Genomic DNA, 19,800 nt, shown 5'->3' on the forward strand with positions numbered 1-19,800 from the left:
CTACAAGAATCTTTTTTTTTTTTTTTAAACATTTTATTTATTTATTTCAGAGCGACAGACACAGGGAGAAAGACAGATAGAGGGAGAGAGAGAGAATGGGTGCGCCAGGGCTTCCAACCTCTGTAAACGAACTCCAGACGCATGTGCCCCCTTGTGCATCTGGCTAACGTGGGACCTGGGGAACCGAGCCTCGAACCAGGGTCCTTAGGCTTCACAGGCAAGCGCTTAACTGCTAAGCCATCTCTCCAGCCCAATCTACAAGAATCTTAATCCAAAATAAGTTGATACTTACATGGCCTTTTCTGCATTTCGAGCCTAGAAGGAAAAGAGAGAAGGAAGAAAAATAACCAAATGTAGAATATGATTTTTTGAGGTATGGTCTCACTCTAGCCCAGGCTGACCTGGAACTCACTCTGTAGTCCCAGGCTGGCTTCAACTCACAGTGATCCTCCTTCCTCTGTTTCCTCAGTGCTGGGATTAAAGGCATGTGGTACCATGCCCAGCTTACATTTACTTCTTAATCAAAAATTTTGCAAGGGTGGGCTAGAGAGATAGCTTACTGGTTAACCATGTAAGCCAGATGCACAAAGAGACACATGCATCTGGAGTTCACTTGCAGTGGCTGGAGGCCCTGGCATGCCCATTCTCTCTCTCTCAAATAAGTAAATAAATTTAAAAAATTTAACCAGGTGTGGTGGCACATGCCTTTAATCCCAGCACTTGGGAGGCAGACGTAGGAGGATCGCCATGAGTTCGAGGACACCCTGAGACTACACAGTGAATTCCAGGCCAGCATGAGCTAAAGTGAAACCCTGCCTTGAAAAAAAAAATTGTTTTTTTCCAAGGATGCAAATACAAGTACCATGCTTGAACTGTTATGTGAACAATAGAAAATCCAAAAGTACCTCAAAAAAAATTTTGCTTGTTTGTTTGTTTTTTTGTTTACGTGTTTGTTTTTTGAGGTAGGATTTCCCTTTAGCCAAGCTGACCTGGACTTCACTATGTAGTCAAAGAGTAGCATCAAATTGGCCATCCTACCTCTGCCTCCCGAGTGCTGGGATTAAAAGCGTGCGCCACGATGCCTGGCTATTTAAAATCTTTACTGTGGTGCTGGAGAGATGGCTTAGCAGTCAAGGCACTTGCCTGCAAAGCCAAAGGACCCACGTTCAATTCACCAGGACCTACATAAGCCAGATGCACAAGATAGCACATGTGTCTGGAGGCCCTGGTGCATCCATTCTCTGTCTATCTGCCTTTCTCTCTGTCTCTCAAATTTTAAAAAATAATTTTTTTAGCCAGGCATGGTGGCACACGCCTTTAATCCCAGCACTTAGGAGGCAGAGGTAGGAGGATCGTTGTGAGTTCAAGGCCACCCTGAGACTACATAGTGAATTCCACGTCAGCCTGGACCAAAATGAGACCCTACCTCGAAAAACCAAAAAACAACTTTTTTGTAATCTTTACTGTTCCTGCCACCCAGCATTTTACCAACTCCCACACTTCTTATAAACCTTACTATGTTCTCACTGCCCCAGACCAAAATGCTCATACCTACTATGGCTCACCACAAAGCTCACAACTGTCTGCTCCCCTCCCTGGAGTAGAGTTTGGGGAAAGTACCAAGATGGCTTTTGCAAAGTGACATTTATATGAGTGCTCACCCAATCAGTTATCTATGAAACACAGGGTCAGGCAGATATTTTTTTGGTGGGGTGTTGGTGGGGAGAGGTTACAGAAAACATAGAGTTCTTGACAAATCAGGGACTTTTTACTGCATTTTACTACCAGATCTTCCACTCACAATCACTGAGATGTGATCTCTCTAAGCCAGTTTCCCCATCTTTACACCAGAAAGCTCATCTCTTATCCTGCAGAAATGTTGTGATTTAATGAGAATAATGCGTAGAGATGTCAATTTATACACAAACACCTGAAACAATTTAATTCTTGTTTTAATTTAATTAATTATATGTGCATTTGTTTGTAACTGTGGGTTTACCATGAATACTACCAAAATGTTGTGAAGCACCCCAAACAAGATAAATATACTTCTCTGAATAAATGTCCATATTATTAATTTTTTTATTTACTTGCATATATGTGTACACATACACCTCCCCACCCCAAGGTCTCTTACCTCTACAAATGGTTACTCTTCAGGCTTTATGTAGATGGATGGGAAATTTAACCCAAGCCTGTAGGCTTTGCAAGTAACCGCCTTTAAACACTGTACCATCTCTCCAGCCGACAAAACGTCCAGATAGATAGATAGATAGATCGAGGGCTATGTAAATACTTATACATGTTCCATACACATACCTTGGTATGTGCATATAGGTAAATAACTACCAAAGAGTTTTAACTGTTGTGGCTGAGACCACACAGATCTCAATGGAGGACCAGTGACTTCAGACAAGAAACCTTGGAGGTGCAAAAGACCCTTCTAGTGTTTTTGCCAGGACTTCACTTTTATACTATATTAACTTAAGCTGCTTGTGCCAACAATATGTGTATTCTTATATTTATACATTAAATGTTTCTTAAAAAAATTTTTTTTTTTGTTTTTCTAGGTAGGGTCTTGCATTAGCCCCTCCCCCCTTATTTATTTGCACGTGTGGCGCGCGCGGCAGGTCTACGCCCCTAGAAATATAATGCCCGGGTCAGCGTTACAGGGATCCTGAGGAATCGAACCCGGGCCATCAAGCTTTGCAGGCAAACACCTTAAAACGCTGACCAGCCTTCCCAGTGCCCATTAATACTTTCTTGAGCAAATGAATACTCCAGGAAGCCACGACAGACCTAGAATCACCACCTCGCAGCACTGGAGCCCATGCCATTCGCTCCCGGGGACCACACGCTTATCGACAACAACGTGCGAAACCCTGTGGCCATGGGGAAGCCACAGAACGAAGACCCTTCATCCGGGGAAGTGTGCACCCGGTGGAAATCATGACCGGAACCTCGTCGGACATGCAACGCAGCCCCCGAGTTCTTTTCTCTTCCAACTTTTTTTTTTTTTTTTTTTTGGCTTTTCGAGGTAGGGTCTCACCCTGGTCCAGGCTGACCTGGAATTAACTCTGTCATCTCAGGGTGGCCTTGAACTCATGGCAATCCTCCTAGTCTGCCTCCCGAGTGCTGGGATTAAAGGCGTGCGCCACCACGCCCGGCTTTCTTCCAACTTTTAACAGCTAAGCGAGACAGGGAAAGAACCCCAGGCTAGACCTGAGGAGCCCGAGGCCTCATACCGTCCCGGGGCCTCACACGCCAACTGTCCCCTCACCCCTCCGTACTCACCATAGTGCCGGCGAGGACTCTCCCGGAGCGCCGCGCCGCAACCCAAGATGCTTCCCCGCCGGGACGAGACGGACCTAAGCGGGAACAGAACACTCAAATTGCCCACAGGCCGCTCTTTGGTCGGAAGAATATATGGAAAGGACCGGAAGTGAACCGAGGAGGGAAAAGAAATGCCAGTGCACTCCCTTCCCCTGACGTCCCCGCAGTGCGTCATCGCGCACGCCGAAGGCGGGCGGGTGGGGGCAGGGTGCATGTTGGTAAAAACACGCATGCGCTGGAGGAATGGTGTTTTCCTGGGCCCTTGGCGAAGTTCTCGCGGTTACAGGTGGTTATCGCGTAAGTCAGGGTAGCGTGATTGCTGGTGTCTCAGGGCTGTGGTGTGGTAGCTGCCCCGAATGATTGGCATTTCTCCGCTGGCGCTGGCCCCTTCTGGTCTTCTGTGAGAGCTGGTGACTTTTGAAAGTGGCTTGTCTACGGGCCGTGCATGGAGGACGGCCGCCTCCATGGCCCCGGGATGCTGGTGGGAGCCCACAGAGCGTGCCTGCCCTTTAGGAACGCTGCCGTCATTGACTGGAGGTCTGAGGCCAATTTTAAAATACCGAGCTAAGGATTGGAGATGTATCCTAGTGGTGTGTGCTTGCCTAGCATGCACAAGGCCCCGGGTTTGATCCCCACATCACCAAAAGTTTATAGTGGCTCGCACACTCGCGTTCCTCCTTCCATCCCCACCCCCACCTGGTCCAAATACGGAGTTAAGGCCTAGGGAAGAGGGAGAGGTAGGTGGTACGTGGTTCTCTTCTAAAAGGGAACACAGCTGGGAACGTGGTGGGCTCCCCCACGGAGTCAGCAAGAGGTCCTGCAACACGTTCAGCCCGTCATAGAGAATTTGCCTGTGCTACAGGACACCCTGGCGGTAAGCACCCTGCTTACTGTGCTAAGGGGCATGAGCCTACCAAAGCAGCAGTGGACTTGTATTCAATTACACAGTACAAGTCGTCAAAATAACTTTTCTGGTTTTTCGAGGTAGGGTTTTACTCTATCCAGGCTTAACTAGAATTCACTTTGTAGTCTCAGAGTGGCCTCAAACTCAGTGACCAGCCTACTTGTGCCTCACAAGTGCTGCGATTAAAGGCGTGCGCCACCATACTGGGTTCTAATACCTTCTTCAGATTAAAGGCGCGCGCCACCACACCGGGTTCTAATACCTTAAGTCTATCTTGCCTGACACTACCTACGCAAGGCCATCATAATAGGAGGAAAATAAGGTATCAAAATAAGAGACAGAGGGGATATGGTAGAGAATGGAGTTTCAAAGGGAAAATGGGGAGAGAAAGGGCATTATCATGTTTATAATCATGGGAGATATTAATAAAAAATATCTTGCAGAGGAAGAGGTAGGACTGCATGAGTGAAGGCCTGCAGGAGTTCGAGGCCACTCTGCAAGTACATAGTGAATTCCAGGTCAGCCTGGGCTAGAGAGTGAAACCCTACTTCTAAATGCCAAAATGGGTGTCCTGTAAGTAGGCGTATGGCCAACCTGCTGCATCCCCCTTTTCAGGCAGTGTGGGGGGGAGGGTAAAGGGCATGTGAGCAAATGATTTTCCAATGGTGCTTTGATAAGGAACATGAGGGCTGTCTCCCTGCCCACCTGTATTGCCAAGAACCCAGCGATTTCCACTGCAACTGCTCTTCATAGCTCAAACACTATGTTAGTTATATCTTCAGATGTGTGCAGTTTGCCTTTTCCGTAAGACTACATAAACTTGGGGAAAGGGGTATGTTCCATTTACACTAGGTTCTATTCCTGGCCCCAGAAGAAAAAAACCACCTTGACCTTTTCCTTTTTCTGTTGAGATGACCATGAAACCAACCAGCCTGGACTTGTAAGGTTTACAACAGAGTCCACCTGCCAAGTCTCAGCCCCGAGTTCTATGAAAGGAAGTGAGGAAAGGGAGAATTAGCCATTGCATTTGTGAGGTCATCCATTACTTTTAACATTTGGCCCCAATCATTGTCCTTCCGGTCGTGTAGGTACACCAAGGTCTCTTGCTACTTACTGCAAACGTTAACACCTTGGTCAGTTGAGCCGTCTCTCCAGGACCCCCCCCCCCTTTTATTTTGAGGTAGGGTCTCACTCTAGTCCAGGCTGACCTGGAATTCATAGTCCCAGGGTGGCCTTGAACTCACAACCCTCCTACCTCTGCCTCCTAAGTGCTGGGATTAACACCCACGCCCAGCTTTTTTTTTTTAAACTTGAAGTCGGTTCTTGCTCTAGTCCAGGGTAACCTGTAATTCATTATGAAGTCTCAAACTCAGTGATCCTACCCCTGCCTCCTAATAGCTGTATTTTTTTTTAAATAGGGCCGCCAGAGCCTCCAGCCCCTAGAAGCTCCAGATGTGTGTGCCACTGTGTGCACAGACTCTGCAAGCAAGCACCTCAACTGCTGAGCCATCTCTCCAGCCCCACCTTGGGGTTGAGGGGGAGGGTTGTCTTGCTGGCTGTTAGGAGACAAGGTCTTTCTACATAGTCCAGTGCTGCTCCTGCCTCAGCCTCCCAAGTGCAAGAATTACAAGTGTGTACCACCACAAGTTCACACGTATATCCTTTATCTTCCAGACTAGGAAACAGAAAGTGCAAGGTGAGGGCCATTACCTATTGTTTATATTGATGTATCCTTCTCTTCAAGATTCTGGGGGAGAAACTGCATGCCCAGCTCTAAAGTTAACAGGAGAGCTAAATAAAGCTACCCTACCCAGTCCATTCTATCTCCCTAGGTAGTGGTTTGTGGGCTTAAGACCCAGGCTGAGTCAAGCATGGGCACACAGTCCCAGCACTCACAAAGGGTAGACAGGATTGGGAACTCAAGGACAGCTTCACAGCAAGTGTGTACTTAGCCAGGGCTATGTGAGACCTTAGCTTAAAAGACGCAAGCCAGGCAATGGTGGCTCATGCCTTTAGTAGTCTCAGCACTCTGGAGACTAAGGAAGGATCATCATGAGTTCAAAGCCAGCCTGAAGTTCAAGGTAGTCTGGACTACATAAAAACCCTGTCTCAGAAAGAATAAAACAAAAAACCCTGAATGGCTGCATGGTAAAATGTAGAAGGAATGTATGTAGAGATATTTAAAATTTTAGCCACACACAGTTATATTCAACAGTTTACCTATTATACAGCCAGTATCTGACCTAAAATTTTGCTTTCACCTACAGGATACCAAAATCTTGGGGAAAAAAAAAAAAAGAACCAATGTATCTATCCCATCCCCAAACCTAAAGCTCAATGTATTTAGCAACGATGTCTGAAAAAGGGTTATTCCTTATGCTGCTATCTACTCTGATTGCTCTGGCTATCCACGGAACATGGTGAGAATGTGCACAGCAATGGAGACCAGCACACTGACATAGACGTGATTTGCAACCACAATGAAAGAACCCTACAAGAGGATGAAAAGCTCACAACACACACAAAGTGAAGGCAGTGTGAAGTGGATCATCAGCTAATGGGAAAGCCACAAGCTACTTCATTTATTGGGAAAAGTAGGGACACAGAAGGCAATGAACAAGACTATGGCTAGTCCTGGACTCTAATAAGCTGTACACACCACCCGTGCAAGCTACAGTAACTACATAGCATGAGATCATTAAATCAGATGACTGCTAAAACCCATCTCAACTCTAAATGACATATTAGAGTACAAGAAATCTGACATATGAAGCCCAGGGAAAAAGGAACTGCTGCAACAGTGAGTGTGAAACCTACAACTGTTTGAAAAGGAACAGAAATAAACTGGCATCATTACAACAGTGGGGAACCAAATGTTTAAACTTTGGTGTCCTTGATATCAACCTTTCCTTACTAATGACAAAGTCCAGCAGGGCATGGTGGCACACACCTTTAGTCTCTGCACTTGGGAGGCAGAGGTAGAGGATCATCTGAGTCCTAGCCACCCTGAGACTCCATAGTGAATTTTATTCGCCTGGGCTACAGTGAGAACCTATCTCCAAAAAAAAAGTCCAAACTATCATCTTTTAATTCTTCACAATCCCCTCTTTAATATGGCATTTTGTTCTATATACACTGATGAAAATTTCAAGCAAACAAAAAGAACTTTAGTCAAACTCCCCTTCCTCCTCCAGCTTTATTGGAATAGTTTAAAATTACATCTTCTATTTTCTAGGACTTCAGTTGCTTTTTCCATCTGACTTTTAAAAACTGATTACAGCAAATGAAACACAGTTGTCTAAGTGATATAGTATACAAAAATAACATCTTGATTTCTGTGAAAATGCATTTCTCTGCAATTCCTGAATAGCTCCAAATTATGCTAACTCTGAGCATGGATGTTTCCTGTGGGTTTTAGATTTCATCTTTGAAAATGTGTTCTACACCTTTGCCATCTCCACCTGTGCGTCCAGCATCAGCACTGCACGAACCTGCTCCTTTCATCCCACTTCTCTGGCATAGCCATGCACACATTTCTCTTTTCATTTTGTTTACTCCCACTCAGCTGTATGTTCTGAGGGCCTGATACAGATGTTACTCGATGTTATTTAATAGCTACTGAGGTCAGACAATCCAAGGCCATCATTATGCTAAAATTAAAGTTACACATGGAAGTTCATAGACACTTCCAAAATTGGTTTTATCTCCTACATGGGAACACACTCAAGAAACCCAGAAGGGCTTACTGGTCTGACTCAACTCTTCCCATTCATTAATCCCTATTCACCAGTGGCACGGAAAGGGGGTTCTTTAACAAAGCATTATACATAACACCTCTACCAAACTAAACATAAACTTTTTTTGTAGTTAAATGCAGAAAGTCGTTTTTGTTCCACCCCTTTCCTCCTTTTACACTGCAAGTAAAGCTCACTGGCCTGGGAACAGCCTCTATCTGCCAACCTTTGGCCAGTGAAGAGGATTCAGAGAAAATAATACAACCATCAATCAGAAAAAGGAGGGGCGACAAAGGAAAATAATTAGGCTGTAGCCTCAATCGTGCATTCCCGTGCAAGATGCCCTGACTCGCCACAACGGTAGCAGTTGACTTCACTTGTCTTGCTGCAATTGATGGCTACATGACCAGTTTCACCACACCTAAAGAAAAAAAATATTAATAATTATTTAAAAGGTTTTCACAATGGTTCCCAGTACAAATAACACTGTCTACCAAATCAGTACTCATTACAGAACAACAACAAAAAAATCTAAGAGACTTTTTTTTTTTTTTTTTTTTTTTTTTTGGTTTTTCAAGGTAGGGTCTCACTCTGGCCCAGGCTGACCTGGAATTCACTATGTAGTCTCAGGGTAGCCTCGACTCATGGTAATCCTCCTACCTCTGCCTCCTGAGTGCTGAGATTAATGGCATGCACCACCACTCCTGGCTTACAAGACATGTTTTCAAAGACTTTTAAATTTATTATTATTTGCAAGTAGGGAGAAAAGAAGAGAGAATGAGAATGGGTACACCACAGCCTCTTGCCACTGCAAACGAACTCCAGATGCATGTGCCACTTTGTGCATTCTGGCTTTATGTGGGTAGTGGGGATTTGAACCTGGATCATCAGGATTGCAAGCAAGTGCCTTAAAGACTAAGCCATTTCTCCAGCCCAAGAAACACACTTTAAAGCACTTGCCTAGAATGCCTAACAACCAAGGTTTGGGTCCTGAGTACCCACATCAAGCCAAATGCATAAAGCAGTGCATGCATTTGGAGTTCATTTGCAGTGGCTAGAGGCCTTGGCTCACCCATATTCATTCATTCATTCGCTCTTTAATTTGAAAAGGCACAGTAGCGGGTGCTTACCTTTAATCCCAGCAATTGGGAGGCTAAGGCAGGACTGCTGTGAGTCCAAGGCCAGTTCAATTTTTGGGTCAGCCCCATGCTACAGAGAAACCCTAACCTCAAAAAATAAAAATAGCCAGGTGGAGTGGTTTACACTTTTTTTTTTTCTTTTTCTTTTAGGGTTAGGGTTAGGGTTCTGGTTTACACTTTTAATCCCAGCACTTGAGAGGCAAAAGTAGGAGGACTGCCATGAGTTTGAGGCCACCTTGAGACTACATAGTGAATTCCATGTCAGCCTGAGCTAGAGCGAGACTCTATCCTGAAAATTGAAAAAATAAAAATATAAGGTCTGGAGAGATGGCTTAGCAGCTGAGGCAGAGCCTATTAATACTTGTTTGGCTCTCCAGATCCCTACCTCGAAAAACAGAAGGAAAAAAAAAATCCGCCCCCCCCCCCCAGGGTCTCACTTTAGCCCTGGCTGACCTGGAATTCATGCTGTAAACTCAGGGTAGACTTGAAAATACCTTTTTTAGGAAGGAGAAAAAAAAATACCTCTGATACTTGTGAAAACTATCCAGATGCCATAAGCCCCAGGCTGTCATGGCAGAATGTAGACAGACACACAGCTAACTGGCTGACTAGATGCTAAAAGTCTCATCTAGTCACATTCACTCAATGCACTGGTCTACAAGGTCATTCTATTTACAGGTAATACCTCTCCATAATTCACACATTTTCCTTTCAGTGGTATTCCAGCAACTTACCTATAGCACTTTACTTTGGTGCAGTCTTTCTGAATGTGTCCAAATTCTCCACAAGAATAGCACTTCTGCTCATCCGCGTGGTCACAGTCACGAGCCAGATGGCCTGGCTTGCCACAGTTGTAGCAGCACTGCTCTCGCTCTCTCTTGGGCTCCTTGCAGTCCTTGGCAATGTGGCCACCTCTGCCGCAGTTATAGCAGGCTTCAACAATAAGGAAAAGCAGACCAAGACTAAAAAACCTGTACATAGTACTTGGCTTCAAATTGCCCACTGCAAATCTTTCTCAGTGCTGGGCAGCAGCACGCTCACCTCTCCAAGGTCTACACATAGGAAGTGTTAAATACTTACCATCTTCCTGAAGATCACAATCCTTGGCAAGATGACCAGACTCACCACAGCGATAACAGATGTCTGGAAGAGATGAGGAAACAAACTGGAAACCTATTTGAACAGAAACAAAAGGCAGTTGGCTAATTAGACCAGTCTAGATAGTAATAAATACTACAGTACTTCAAATTTTTTTATTCGACAAAAATACCTCTATCCGAGGTAAAACCACCTCTGCCACGGCTTCTCATTCCACGACCCCGACCTCCACCAGTAGGGCATTCCCTGGCCCAGTGGCCAGATCGTCCACACTTGAAGCACTCGTTGCTGCTCATGGCTGAAGTTACAGCTTCAAAATATTAAAAATGACAACATTTAACACTTGGAATTTCTTTATACTGGTTATAAAAATGACCCATGTATTTACTTATGCTTCACACACTTAAGTCAACAACTTAAAAACATCTTATCTGTGTCTCTTTATGATTTATGATATTTAAAATTGTTAGGAAGCTGGGCCAAGTGGCAAATGCCTTTATTCCAAGCATTCAAGATGCAGAGTTACTGATGGAAATTACAAGATAAAACAATGAATATTCAAAAGAAATAGAAATAATCCCCAATGATGCTTTTTCATTCCAGGATCTAGTTTAACACTTCTGTCTCTCTCTCTCTTTTGAAATAGATTCACATGTAGCCATAGCTGGCCTAGAACTCCTGAGCTTCCTGCTTTCATTTCCCAAGTGATGGGATTACAAGCACATGCCACTATGTCTTGCAATAGCCATTCGTTATAAGCCAGTATGTCATGGGCTGGAGGGACGACTTAGCAGTTAAGGGGTTTGCCTACAAAGCCCAAGGACCCATGTTAGCCAGTTGCACAAGGGGGAGCACACCTCTGGAGTTCGTTTGCAGTGGCTGGAGGCCCTGGTGCACCTATTCTCTGTCAAATAAATAAAAATTTAAAAAAATTTTTTTAAATAAGACAGTATGTCTTAATTTTGGCCAAGTGGAAACTAATTGATCACATTATAATGACTCAAGCTAAGGAAGCTATAAGTGTACACTGTGAAGATGAAGAAACAGCAAAACAAGTCATCTCCCTCTAATCTTAGCACACAGCACTGCTCAGTTACACTGCTGTTCTGGCAGAAAGACTGAGTAAGTGTGAAGGGTGCAAAGTACAAAACTGTGTCAGGCATGGTGGCACACACTTGTAACCCCAGTAATGGAAAGTTTAAAGGCAAGAAGATTTCAAGTTCAAGGCCAGCTTGGACTACACAGCAAGATAGCCAATAAGTAGATAAGAGAATGAGCATGAGGGTAAACACTGGAGGAAGACATTGGTTTCATTCATCACTACCCAAAGACTCATTTTCAGCATGATACATGCTTTTCAGGTCTGCCCAGTGGGCTTAGATTATGTGCACACAACCTGCCTTTTCCTTCCTTTGGCCAAGCAGAATGAATCAGCAGCTGGTCCGCATTTTCACTGGCCCTATGACAGATTTGTCACTATCAAACTAACAATTTCCACTTTGTCCTAGAGGCATACTACTTACTCTATATAGTAGATCCTCATCCCAACACATCTAATTGCATTTAGTCTAAAAGGTCTTTTTAGAGGGTAAAGAATTGGCTCAGCCGTTAAAAATACTTGCTTGCAAAGCCTGCCAACCCTGGTTCAATTCCCAGTACCCATGTAAAGCCAAACGCACAAGATGGCCTATGCAACTGGAGTTCATTGACAGTGGACAGAAGATCCTGGATCATCTACACTCAATCTTTCTGTCTGCCTTCTTCCTTTCTCTGGCTCTCTCTCAAGTAAAATTTTTTGCAGTTTTTTTAAGAAAGCAAGAGAATTGGCACACCATGGCCTCTAGCTTACGTGTGACCTAGAGTCACCACCATGCCCATCACAAATAAGTTGTATTTTTTAAATTGAGACCTTTAAAAAAAAGGGTCATGAGCTGGAGATGGCTTAACAATTAAGGCACTTGCCTGTGAAGCCTAAGGTCCCACATAAGCCAGATACACAAAGTGGCATATGTGTCTGGAGTTCTTTTGCAGTGGCTAGAAGCCCTGGTGTGCGTCTATTCCCTTTCTGTCTCAAATAAAAAAAAAATTAAAAAAAAATAAAAACACTTAAGAAATAAGGCCTTGCAGGGCATGGTGGTACATCCCTTTAATTCAGCACTTGGGAGGCAGAGGTAGGAGAATCACCGTGAGTTCTAGGTCACACTAAGATTACATAGTGAATTCCAGGTCACCCTGGACTAAAGTGATACTACCTCCAAAAAACCAAATCTTTAGATAATTTGACACAATTCCTCAGATGAACTAAGACTCAGCCGAGAACATGGCTTTATAACTCTCACTGTCTGCACAGTCCTCTCACCCCCCCCCCCCGCCACATCCTTTTCTAATGGTTACATCCCAAAATCAAATGTCAACACTTATAAAAGAGTCTGAACAAATCTCCCAGCATGGAACTTATTAAGACCCACATCACTCTGTTCATCAGTAGTATCTATCTAATTCATCAGTAGTATCTATCTAGTTACATTACCATTACTGCCTTTGCAGTGATTCAACCACTCCTTGCACCTTTAGAACACAATATCCCATATAGTTATCTTTTTAGCAACAGTTATATAACAGCATTTTAGTTGCTTCTGAGGGGAGGAGGGATGGTATTAAGAGATATTTACCAAAGAAAGATTTGCCAAGTGAAATCCACTGTTCATCACATGCAGAGTCAACCCAACCTAAGAGTATCAACACAGAAGCACCTAAAGGTGCCACCACTCAGGAGCTTCTCCTTCAGTCACTTACAATGGCAATGTGTTTCCAATCCTTACTAAGGATACAATCACTCTGGTATACCCAGCTTTCTTTCTGAAATCAAAGGAAGATTCTGTGAAAATGAATTTTTAGGAGCCATAGCCTATTGACAGAGACAAAGGCCCTACACTTTACATGGACATTCCAAATTAACAACCACAACAAAACTAGCTTCCAGGAGGAGATGGCTTAGCAGTTAAGGCCCTGGCCTACAAAGCCCAAAGACCGAGGTTCCATTCCCCAGTACCCACACATAAGTCACAGGCACAAAGTGGCGCATGCATCTGGAGTTCACTTGCAGTGGCTGGAGGCCCTAGTGCACCCATTCTCTCTCTTCTCTCTCTGCTTCTCTCTCAAATAAATATTTTAAAATATATTTTAAAGCCAGGCGAGGTGGCATACGCCTTTAATCCCAGCACTCAGGAGGCAGAGGTAGGAGGATCACCATGAGTTTGAGGCCACCATGAGACCCTACATTGAAAAACAAAATATATATAATAATAATTTTTTAAAAACTAGCTTCCACTTTTTTACTTTGGCTTTTGGGGAGGGGCTTGCAATGAACTCAGGCTGACCTCAAACTTAAATCTACTGCCTCAGTCTCCTGAGTGCTAGGATTTCAGATGTGCACACCACATCAGTGCAAAACTACTTTAATGTTGTTTTTGAAATTTCAGTTGATTTTATTTCCAGCAGAGATCACTACAACAAGCAAGCAGCCAAGTCTTGTTCCATAACTTGTCACCCAGGTTCTTTCTATTGATACAAGAAGTTACAACTAACGAGACTTCTGTACTACTATACATATGAAGTGCTACAAACAGACTACTGGATTGTTCAGTGTAAAGTGCTTGCCCAGCATATGGGAAGCCCTAGGTTAAATCCTCAGCACCACAGTATATGGGGGAGGGGGGGCTAGAGAGATGGCTTAGCAGTTAAGGCACTTACCTGCGAAGCCTAAGGACCCAGGTTTGATTCCCTAGAACACAAGTAAGCCAGATGCACATGGTGGCACATGCATCTGGAGTTTGTTTGCAAGTGGCTGGAGGCCCTGGCATGCCCATTCTCTCTAGTAAATAAAATTATATAGAGAGAGTGGACAGATGGCTAAGCAGTTAAGGTGCTTGCCTGCAAAACCTAAGGACTAGGGTTCAATTCCCCAGAACTCATGTAAAGACAAATCCACAAAGTGGCGCGTGGACCTGGAGTTTCTGTGCAGTGGCTAGAAGCCCTGGTATGCCTATTCTCTCTTCCTCTTCCACCTTGGAAAACCAAAATAAAATAAAAATAAAAGTACAGAAACTTTTTTAAATGTGTGTGAGGGCCAGGGGTGGTGCACGCCTTTAATCCCAGGACTCCGGAGGCAGAGGTAGGAGATCGCTTTGAGTGTGAAACCAGCCTGGACTAGAGTGAGACCCTAACTTGATAAAACAACAAAATATAGAACTATATAAAGTAATGGGTATCTCACTGTCACATCATTGTCATCTATGTGCATCATTATACTTTCCTTTAGGCAGGGTCTCCTTGTAGCCTGGAGCTTGCTTTAGCGCAAACAGGAGTGAGCCACTACATTTGGTTATCACTGGCTCTTATTTAACACCCTCACTGCTTCCTTCCCCAATCCTTGCTCAAGTATCTATTTCTAAACGTCCACTTTATGTATATTTTCATGACACAAACTATACTTGACCTAGCAGGTACACAGGACACGCAATCAGGAAGACTATGACCAAGAGTCAGGATAAAATTGGGAAAGACACAAGATTCACTAAGTCCATGTATGCTAACCTTAGGCATACCGATTTTACAGATTTGCACTTACCTAAACTTGACATAATCCTAGAAGTTATCAAATTACAAATGTTATACTAACGTCTCCATTATAACCAATAATTATGCTACTTTTTATTCTAAGAACAAAGACAGTAAATTTAAATACAACAGTGTACGATAGTATGAGTTCCAATAAATAAACACAGCTGGGCATGGTAGAGCACACCTTTAATCCCAGCAACTTGGGAGGCAGAGGTAGGAGGATCACCATGAATTGGAGGCCACCCTGAGACTCCATAGTGAATTCCAGGTCTGCCTAAACTAAGTGAAACCCTACCCAAAAAAAAAAAAAAAAAACCTTAGCGGGGCTGAGGATTGAGGATGCAGCTCAGTAGTAGAGTGCTTGAGCAGCACAGGTTATCTTAACAAGAGTATGTGGTAAGTAAGATATACATAGCCCTAACAAAGTATGGCATGTCATCAGCTTAATTATTTTATCCAATTTCCCAAGACAAAACGTATACTCTGCTCTTTAAAAAATTATATATATGGGGCTTAAATTTACTTTTAATATTTATTTGAAACAGAGACAGAGGCAGGACCTCCAACCACTGCAATGTTACCTTGTGAAAAATGTATACTCTAAGCCTGGTGTGGTAGGCCATGCATTTAACTGGGAGACTACACAATGCATTCCAGGTCAGCCTGGGCTAAATAAAGTGAGACCAACCCTACCTTGGAAGAAAAAAAAAAAACAAAACTTGTGTCTTTCAATTTTACCTCAAGCTCAGGGTTACCTTTGCCTTATTAGGGATTTTGGCCCAAGTAATTGTGCCTTTTGAATACACTCTTGTTCATCATAATTATAAATCATATTCATTATAAATTCTTAATAAAACTAGATACAGGGCTGGAGAGATGGCTTAGCGGTTAAGCGCTTCCCTGTGAAGCCTAAGTAAGGACCCAGGTTCAAGGCTTGATTCCCCAGGACTCATGTTAGCCAGATGCTCAAGGGGACGCACGCCTGTGGAGTTAGTTTGTAGTAGCTGGAGGCCCTGGCGTGCCCATTCTCTTTAAATTGCCTCTTTCTGTCTGTTGCTCTCATATAAATAATCCCAGCGCTCAGGGGGCAGAAGTAAGAGGATCACTCTTAAATTTGAAGCTACCCTGAGACTACATAGTGAATCCCAGGTCAGCCTGAGCTAGAGACCCTACCTTCAAAAACCAAAGGGGGGGGGGGCTAGACATGGCAAGAGACATTCTGCATTTACTTGCATTCCCACCAGAATGGCAAATGGTATTTAACTAGGAGGAATTGTTTTTACCCTTGTCTCAACTTTACTGCCAGACTTTGGTTAATCACATTCACTTCGGCCTGCCCAGATTACTTCTAGCTTTTGCCTGCAAAGCCAAAGGACCCAGGTTCAATTCCCCAGGACCCACGTAAACTAGATGCACAAGGGCACATGTGTCTGGAGTTCCTTTGCAGTGGCTACAGACCCTGGCGTGCCCATTCTCTCTCTCTCCTCTCTTTGATTGAGAAAAAAAAAAAAGTATTTAACAACTAACTCACTGTGTACTTCAAAACTACTACAGAAGGCCGGGCATGGTTGTACACGCCTTTATCCCAGCACTTGGAAAGCAGAGGAGAATTGCCGTGAGTTGGAGGCCACCCTGAGACTACACAGTGAATTCCAGGTCAGCCTGGGCTAGAGTGAGACCCTACCTTGGAGAAAACAAAAACAAAAACCTACAAGCACACATACATCAAGTGAGTTTTAAAAAGTTAAGATGGGTGTTGTGGCTGTAATCCCAGCATTTGGGAGCTTTATGTAAAAGGACCCATGAATTCTAAGCCTGGGCTATACAGAATCTGTCTCTCATTCATACATCCATACAAATTTCAAGACAAAAAGTATTCACTCTTTAGATAAACAAAATTAAAACTGTAACAGAACTAAGTCAAATCTAGCAAGGTGCCTCATACTTTTAGTCCCAGCACTGGCAAGGCTGAAATGAGTTCAAGACCAGTCTGGACTACAGTGAGACCCTTAGGGGAAGAGTGGGGGAATTTACTGTCATTCTGAGTTCACGTACAATATCCCTTTAACAGGGCTTTCCTGAAGCTTTTAAGCAAAGAGTTTTTCTTTAACCCTCTGAGGCAAACAAGCACATGCCAGCAGTTTGATTTCACTAGCCAATATTGGCATTTGTAAATATGATGAAGGTGTAACATTCATATTCTACTCCTTTCTACTTTTTTTTTCCAGACAGGGTTTCAAAAGTCCCAACCATTACATGAGGTATGAGATACCGTGTTCCTAAGTACAACTCAAACAATTCTCAATGCATTTCCTTACTGCAGCAGCATACAACACTGCCAGAATACCAGAGTCCTTAGCAAGGAGCTCAGAGAGCGCATTCTCCACATAGCAGGCCAGAATGCCTTGGTATTTACTCTTCTGGCTCTTCACTTACTGTAAGGATAGGAAAAGAGCCAATAGTGGGATTTTGGAGTGGGGGAGTAAGATAGTTGTTTTTTTTTAAGTTCTCACTCTTTCAGAGAAAAAAATAGGCAGATTCTGGGTGGCCATGTTTAGTTATTAAGACTATTCACCCCATAGTTCAGCATGCTTGTAAGAACAAAGTAGCACCTTCTTTACACACCTTCTTTTATTAGACTTTAAAAGAATGCATCCATAAATCGTTACAAATTAATTTTTAATACTTTAAAATACTCACTTGGCCTATTTCAGATATTCGATGGCCATGGTAACAAAGGCCCCTTGGTCTTTCACTGTTTGGTTAAAAACATTTTACAGACTGTACATCTGTTTGAAATAAATTACCTCTTTTGTTATCAGTATGAAAAGGAATGTGAATTTTTGTTTCTGGTGAAAAGTTTTCTAATGTGAAGCATGCAGATAAATACGCAAATACTGTTAGGTTTTGTTTAAAAACTGTTACCAAGAGATGTAATTTGGAAAAATTTTTAAGTTCTTAATTCAGCCCCTGGGAATTCAATAAATTATTCCCTTTATAGTCTAGTATACAAAGCGCCCCTTGTAGGCAAGAATCAGGCTTAACAAGCTCAAAACGTGTACCTAAGGGCTGTGGGGGTGACTGATAAACCTTAATCAGGATATTTCTTAGAGCATTAGGAAAAAAAAAGTGTTAAGGGGAAAGAATAGCACTATGGACTACACCTCATGTATCTTTTTTTTTTTAACTCCCAAGCCTCAACCTCAATTTACATTGCAGGCAAACGGCAACAAAGTTGCTAATTTAAATCCAAAGATTTACTCATTGGCGCAAATCTCTTCAAAGTTGGATCCAATAATAGGAACTCTAAAAATTTAATGGGGGGGGTGGCAAAATAGGGTTATTATTTTTACATTATAAACAAACGGTGTGTCTCAGCACATCTTGCCTATTTGATGGCTCCTTCGTAATCCGCACACACACTTCAAGTCTCAGATCCCTGCGATGTAAAAATGGAATGTTTTCTTTTCCTAAGACCCCCTTCTCCCGGGCCCCCCGGCCCCGCTCCAGACACGATGCGGTCACTTCCTCTCCAAGTGCTCCGTGGCTGAGGCCATGTGCTTAACATGTGGCAACGAAGCAGCCGCTTTTACCCAGAATAAAAATCACCTCCCGAACCCAAGTGCGGGCGACCAGACCCGGCTTACACGAGCCCCTTTTTCGCAGTATGGGAAATCGGGATTGAACTTCGCCCGTTTTACTTGGGAGTAGGGGGGTGTATTTGTCACGCTTGTAATTTACATCCATCCAATGGGAGAAATGGAGACTGCGGCTGCGACGGCTTGGCAGGCTTCACGGCCTCGTGTCCGCCCCCCCTCCCGCCCGTTCCTGATAATGGTATTTTTAAGGGCCCCTGACTTCCATCTTGTTGGCAAGAAGTGTCTTCCTCCCAGCCCCTTCGGAACGGCACGCTGGGACGACAGGAGCAAGGCTCGCGGGCCTCCTTCCGCGGCGCATGCGGCCCTTCCCAGGCCCGGAACCCTTGGCACCTGGCCCACCAGGGCCCCCACGTCCCCGGCCGCGGTCGGACAAGCTCCCCCTCGGCCCGGCTCCTTGCCCTCAGTTCCCGCCAAACCCGCCTCGGCTCGGCCCCAAGGGCGCGGGGCCTCCAGCGGCCTGGACGCTGGGCGAGGCCCGCACGCGGCCCCAGCTCTCCGGGGCACAGAGCACAGAGCGGTCGCTATAGCGCGGCGGGCCGGAAGCCCGGGCCCAAGGAAACAGCCGCGCGGACGAGCTCCGCGCCTGACGCAGCAGGGCGCAGGCCGAAGGCGGCCGCCATCGCGACTCCGCCGCTCCCTTCCTCAAGTCGGCCTCGGCCCGGAGCACACCGCGGCTTCTCTAACGCGACCCTCGTCCCTCACCTTCGGCGTCTGAGCGACCCGCGGCTGCGGAGACTCGGACGCAGGTTCCGAAAAGCGACTCGCAAAGCGGTGGCTGTTTATTTTCAGGGTCCTTGGCTGCGCCACACGCGGGTCTGCACACGGCCCCACACACGCCGCTGCGCACGGCTCGCCTCCGCCTCGCCCACACGGCCAATCAGCGCGCGAGGACAGGGCAACCAATCAGAGCCACCCGCGAGGCACGCGGCTCGGGGCGGGGTTGGAGACTCCTGCGTGCGCCGTTTCTCCCGTCGTGCCCTGCGCTGGGCCTTTCCCGCGCCGAGCTGGACTTGGTCCCCTAGAGTTTCGATCTCCTGGTCTCCTCGGGCGGTGCCTCCCTCGGGCCTTTGCTCGCTGCCCCGCCCGCCAGGCCGGAAGCCGCCTATCCCTGCCCGGGTGATCGCTCCCGGCAGCTGCAGCCTCAGAACCTCAGGGAACTGTCCCGGGAAGTAGCTGCGGCTTGCGGATGCCAAAGATGGTTCTTCCTCCTGCCCAGCGCCCCGAAGTCCAGGCTCTCAGCCAGGCTCGGCTTCCTGGAAGCACGCGTTAGTTTGAGGGAAGGTTGTGGAAGAGGTCTTGGCTATGAGTTG

The 19,800-nt window shown here is 45.0% G+C and overlaps 2 protein-coding genes and 1 long non-coding RNA gene across 6 annotated transcripts in view; 1 reads left to right on the forward strand and 2 right to left on the reverse strand.

Annotated features, from left to right (window-relative positions):
• LOC101615863 (pre-mRNA-splicing factor ISY1 homolog) overlaps positions 1 to 3,434 on the reverse strand; it is a 37,742-nt gene extending 34,308 nt beyond the window's left edge. The window contains exons 1-2 of the mRNA XM_045152156.1: positions 3,295 to 3,434; positions 293 to 315 (exon numbers count right to left, since the gene is read on the reverse strand). Of these exons, the coding sequence (XP_045008091.1) occupies positions 293 to 315; positions 3,295 to 3,297 (26 nt within the window). The 5' untranslated portion in view covers positions 3,298 to 3,434. The remainder of the gene's footprint in view (positions 1 to 292; positions 316 to 3,294) is intronic.
• Positions 3,435 to 3,556: 122 nt separating this feature from the next.
• On the forward strand, positions 3,557 to 8,109 carry LOC123461609. The gene is made up of 2 exons (XR_006637746.1): positions 3,557 to 3,630; positions 6,505 to 8,109. It is a non-coding gene; the product is annotated as an uncharacterized LOC123461609 (long non-coding RNA).
• On the reverse strand, positions 7,415 to 19,342 carry LOC101599881 (CCHC-type zinc finger nucleic acid binding protein). 4 transcript variants are annotated; one of them, XM_004665104.3, is made up of 5 exons: positions 19,193 to 19,342; positions 10,402 to 10,518; positions 10,191 to 10,283; positions 9,845 to 10,043; positions 7,415 to 8,392 (listed from the first exon to the last, which is right to left on the reverse strand). In XM_004665104.3, the coding sequence occupies exons 2-5, from the start codon at positions 10,502 to 10,504 to the stop codon at positions 8,275 to 8,277; spliced, it is 513 nt and encodes a 170-aa protein (XP_004665161.2). In that variant the 5' UTR covers positions 10,505 to 10,518; positions 19,193 to 19,342; the 3' UTR covers positions 7,415 to 8,274. The 4 variants fall into 4 exon arrangements, with proteins under 4 accessions (XP_004665161.2, XP_045008814.1, XP_004665158.2 ...); XM_045152879.1 differs by having other exon boundaries at positions 9,845 to 10,046; XM_004665101.3 differs by having other exon boundaries at positions 10,381 to 10,518.
• Positions 19,343 to 19,800: the final 458 nt, after the last annotated feature.

Source organism: Jaculus jaculus, chromosome 6, assembly GCF_020740685.1.
Source record: "Jaculus jaculus isolate mJacJac1 chromosome 6, mJacJac1.mat.Y.cur, whole genome shotgun sequence".
NCBI classification, from domain to species: Eukaryota; Metazoa; Chordata; class Mammalia; order Rodentia; family Dipodidae; genus Jaculus; species Jaculus jaculus.

What these genes read in the sequence shown, in the direction of transcription:
- LOC101599881 (XM_045152878.1), bottom strand. Translation starts at nt 10,504, where the DNA reads ATGAGCAGCAACGAGTGCTTCAAGTGTGGACGATCTGGCCACTGGGCC. An exon ending in TGGTTTTACCTCGGATAGAG is followed by an intron (nt 10,284 to 10,380) that starts GTATTTTTGTCG and finishes CTGTTCAAATAG; the next exon opens with GTTTCCAGTTTGTTTCCTCA. An exon ending in ACCAAAGTAAAGTGCTATAG is followed by an intron (nt 8,393 to 9,844) that starts GTAAGTTGCTGG and finishes TTTTTTCTTTAG; the next exon opens with GTGTGGTGAAACTGGTCATG.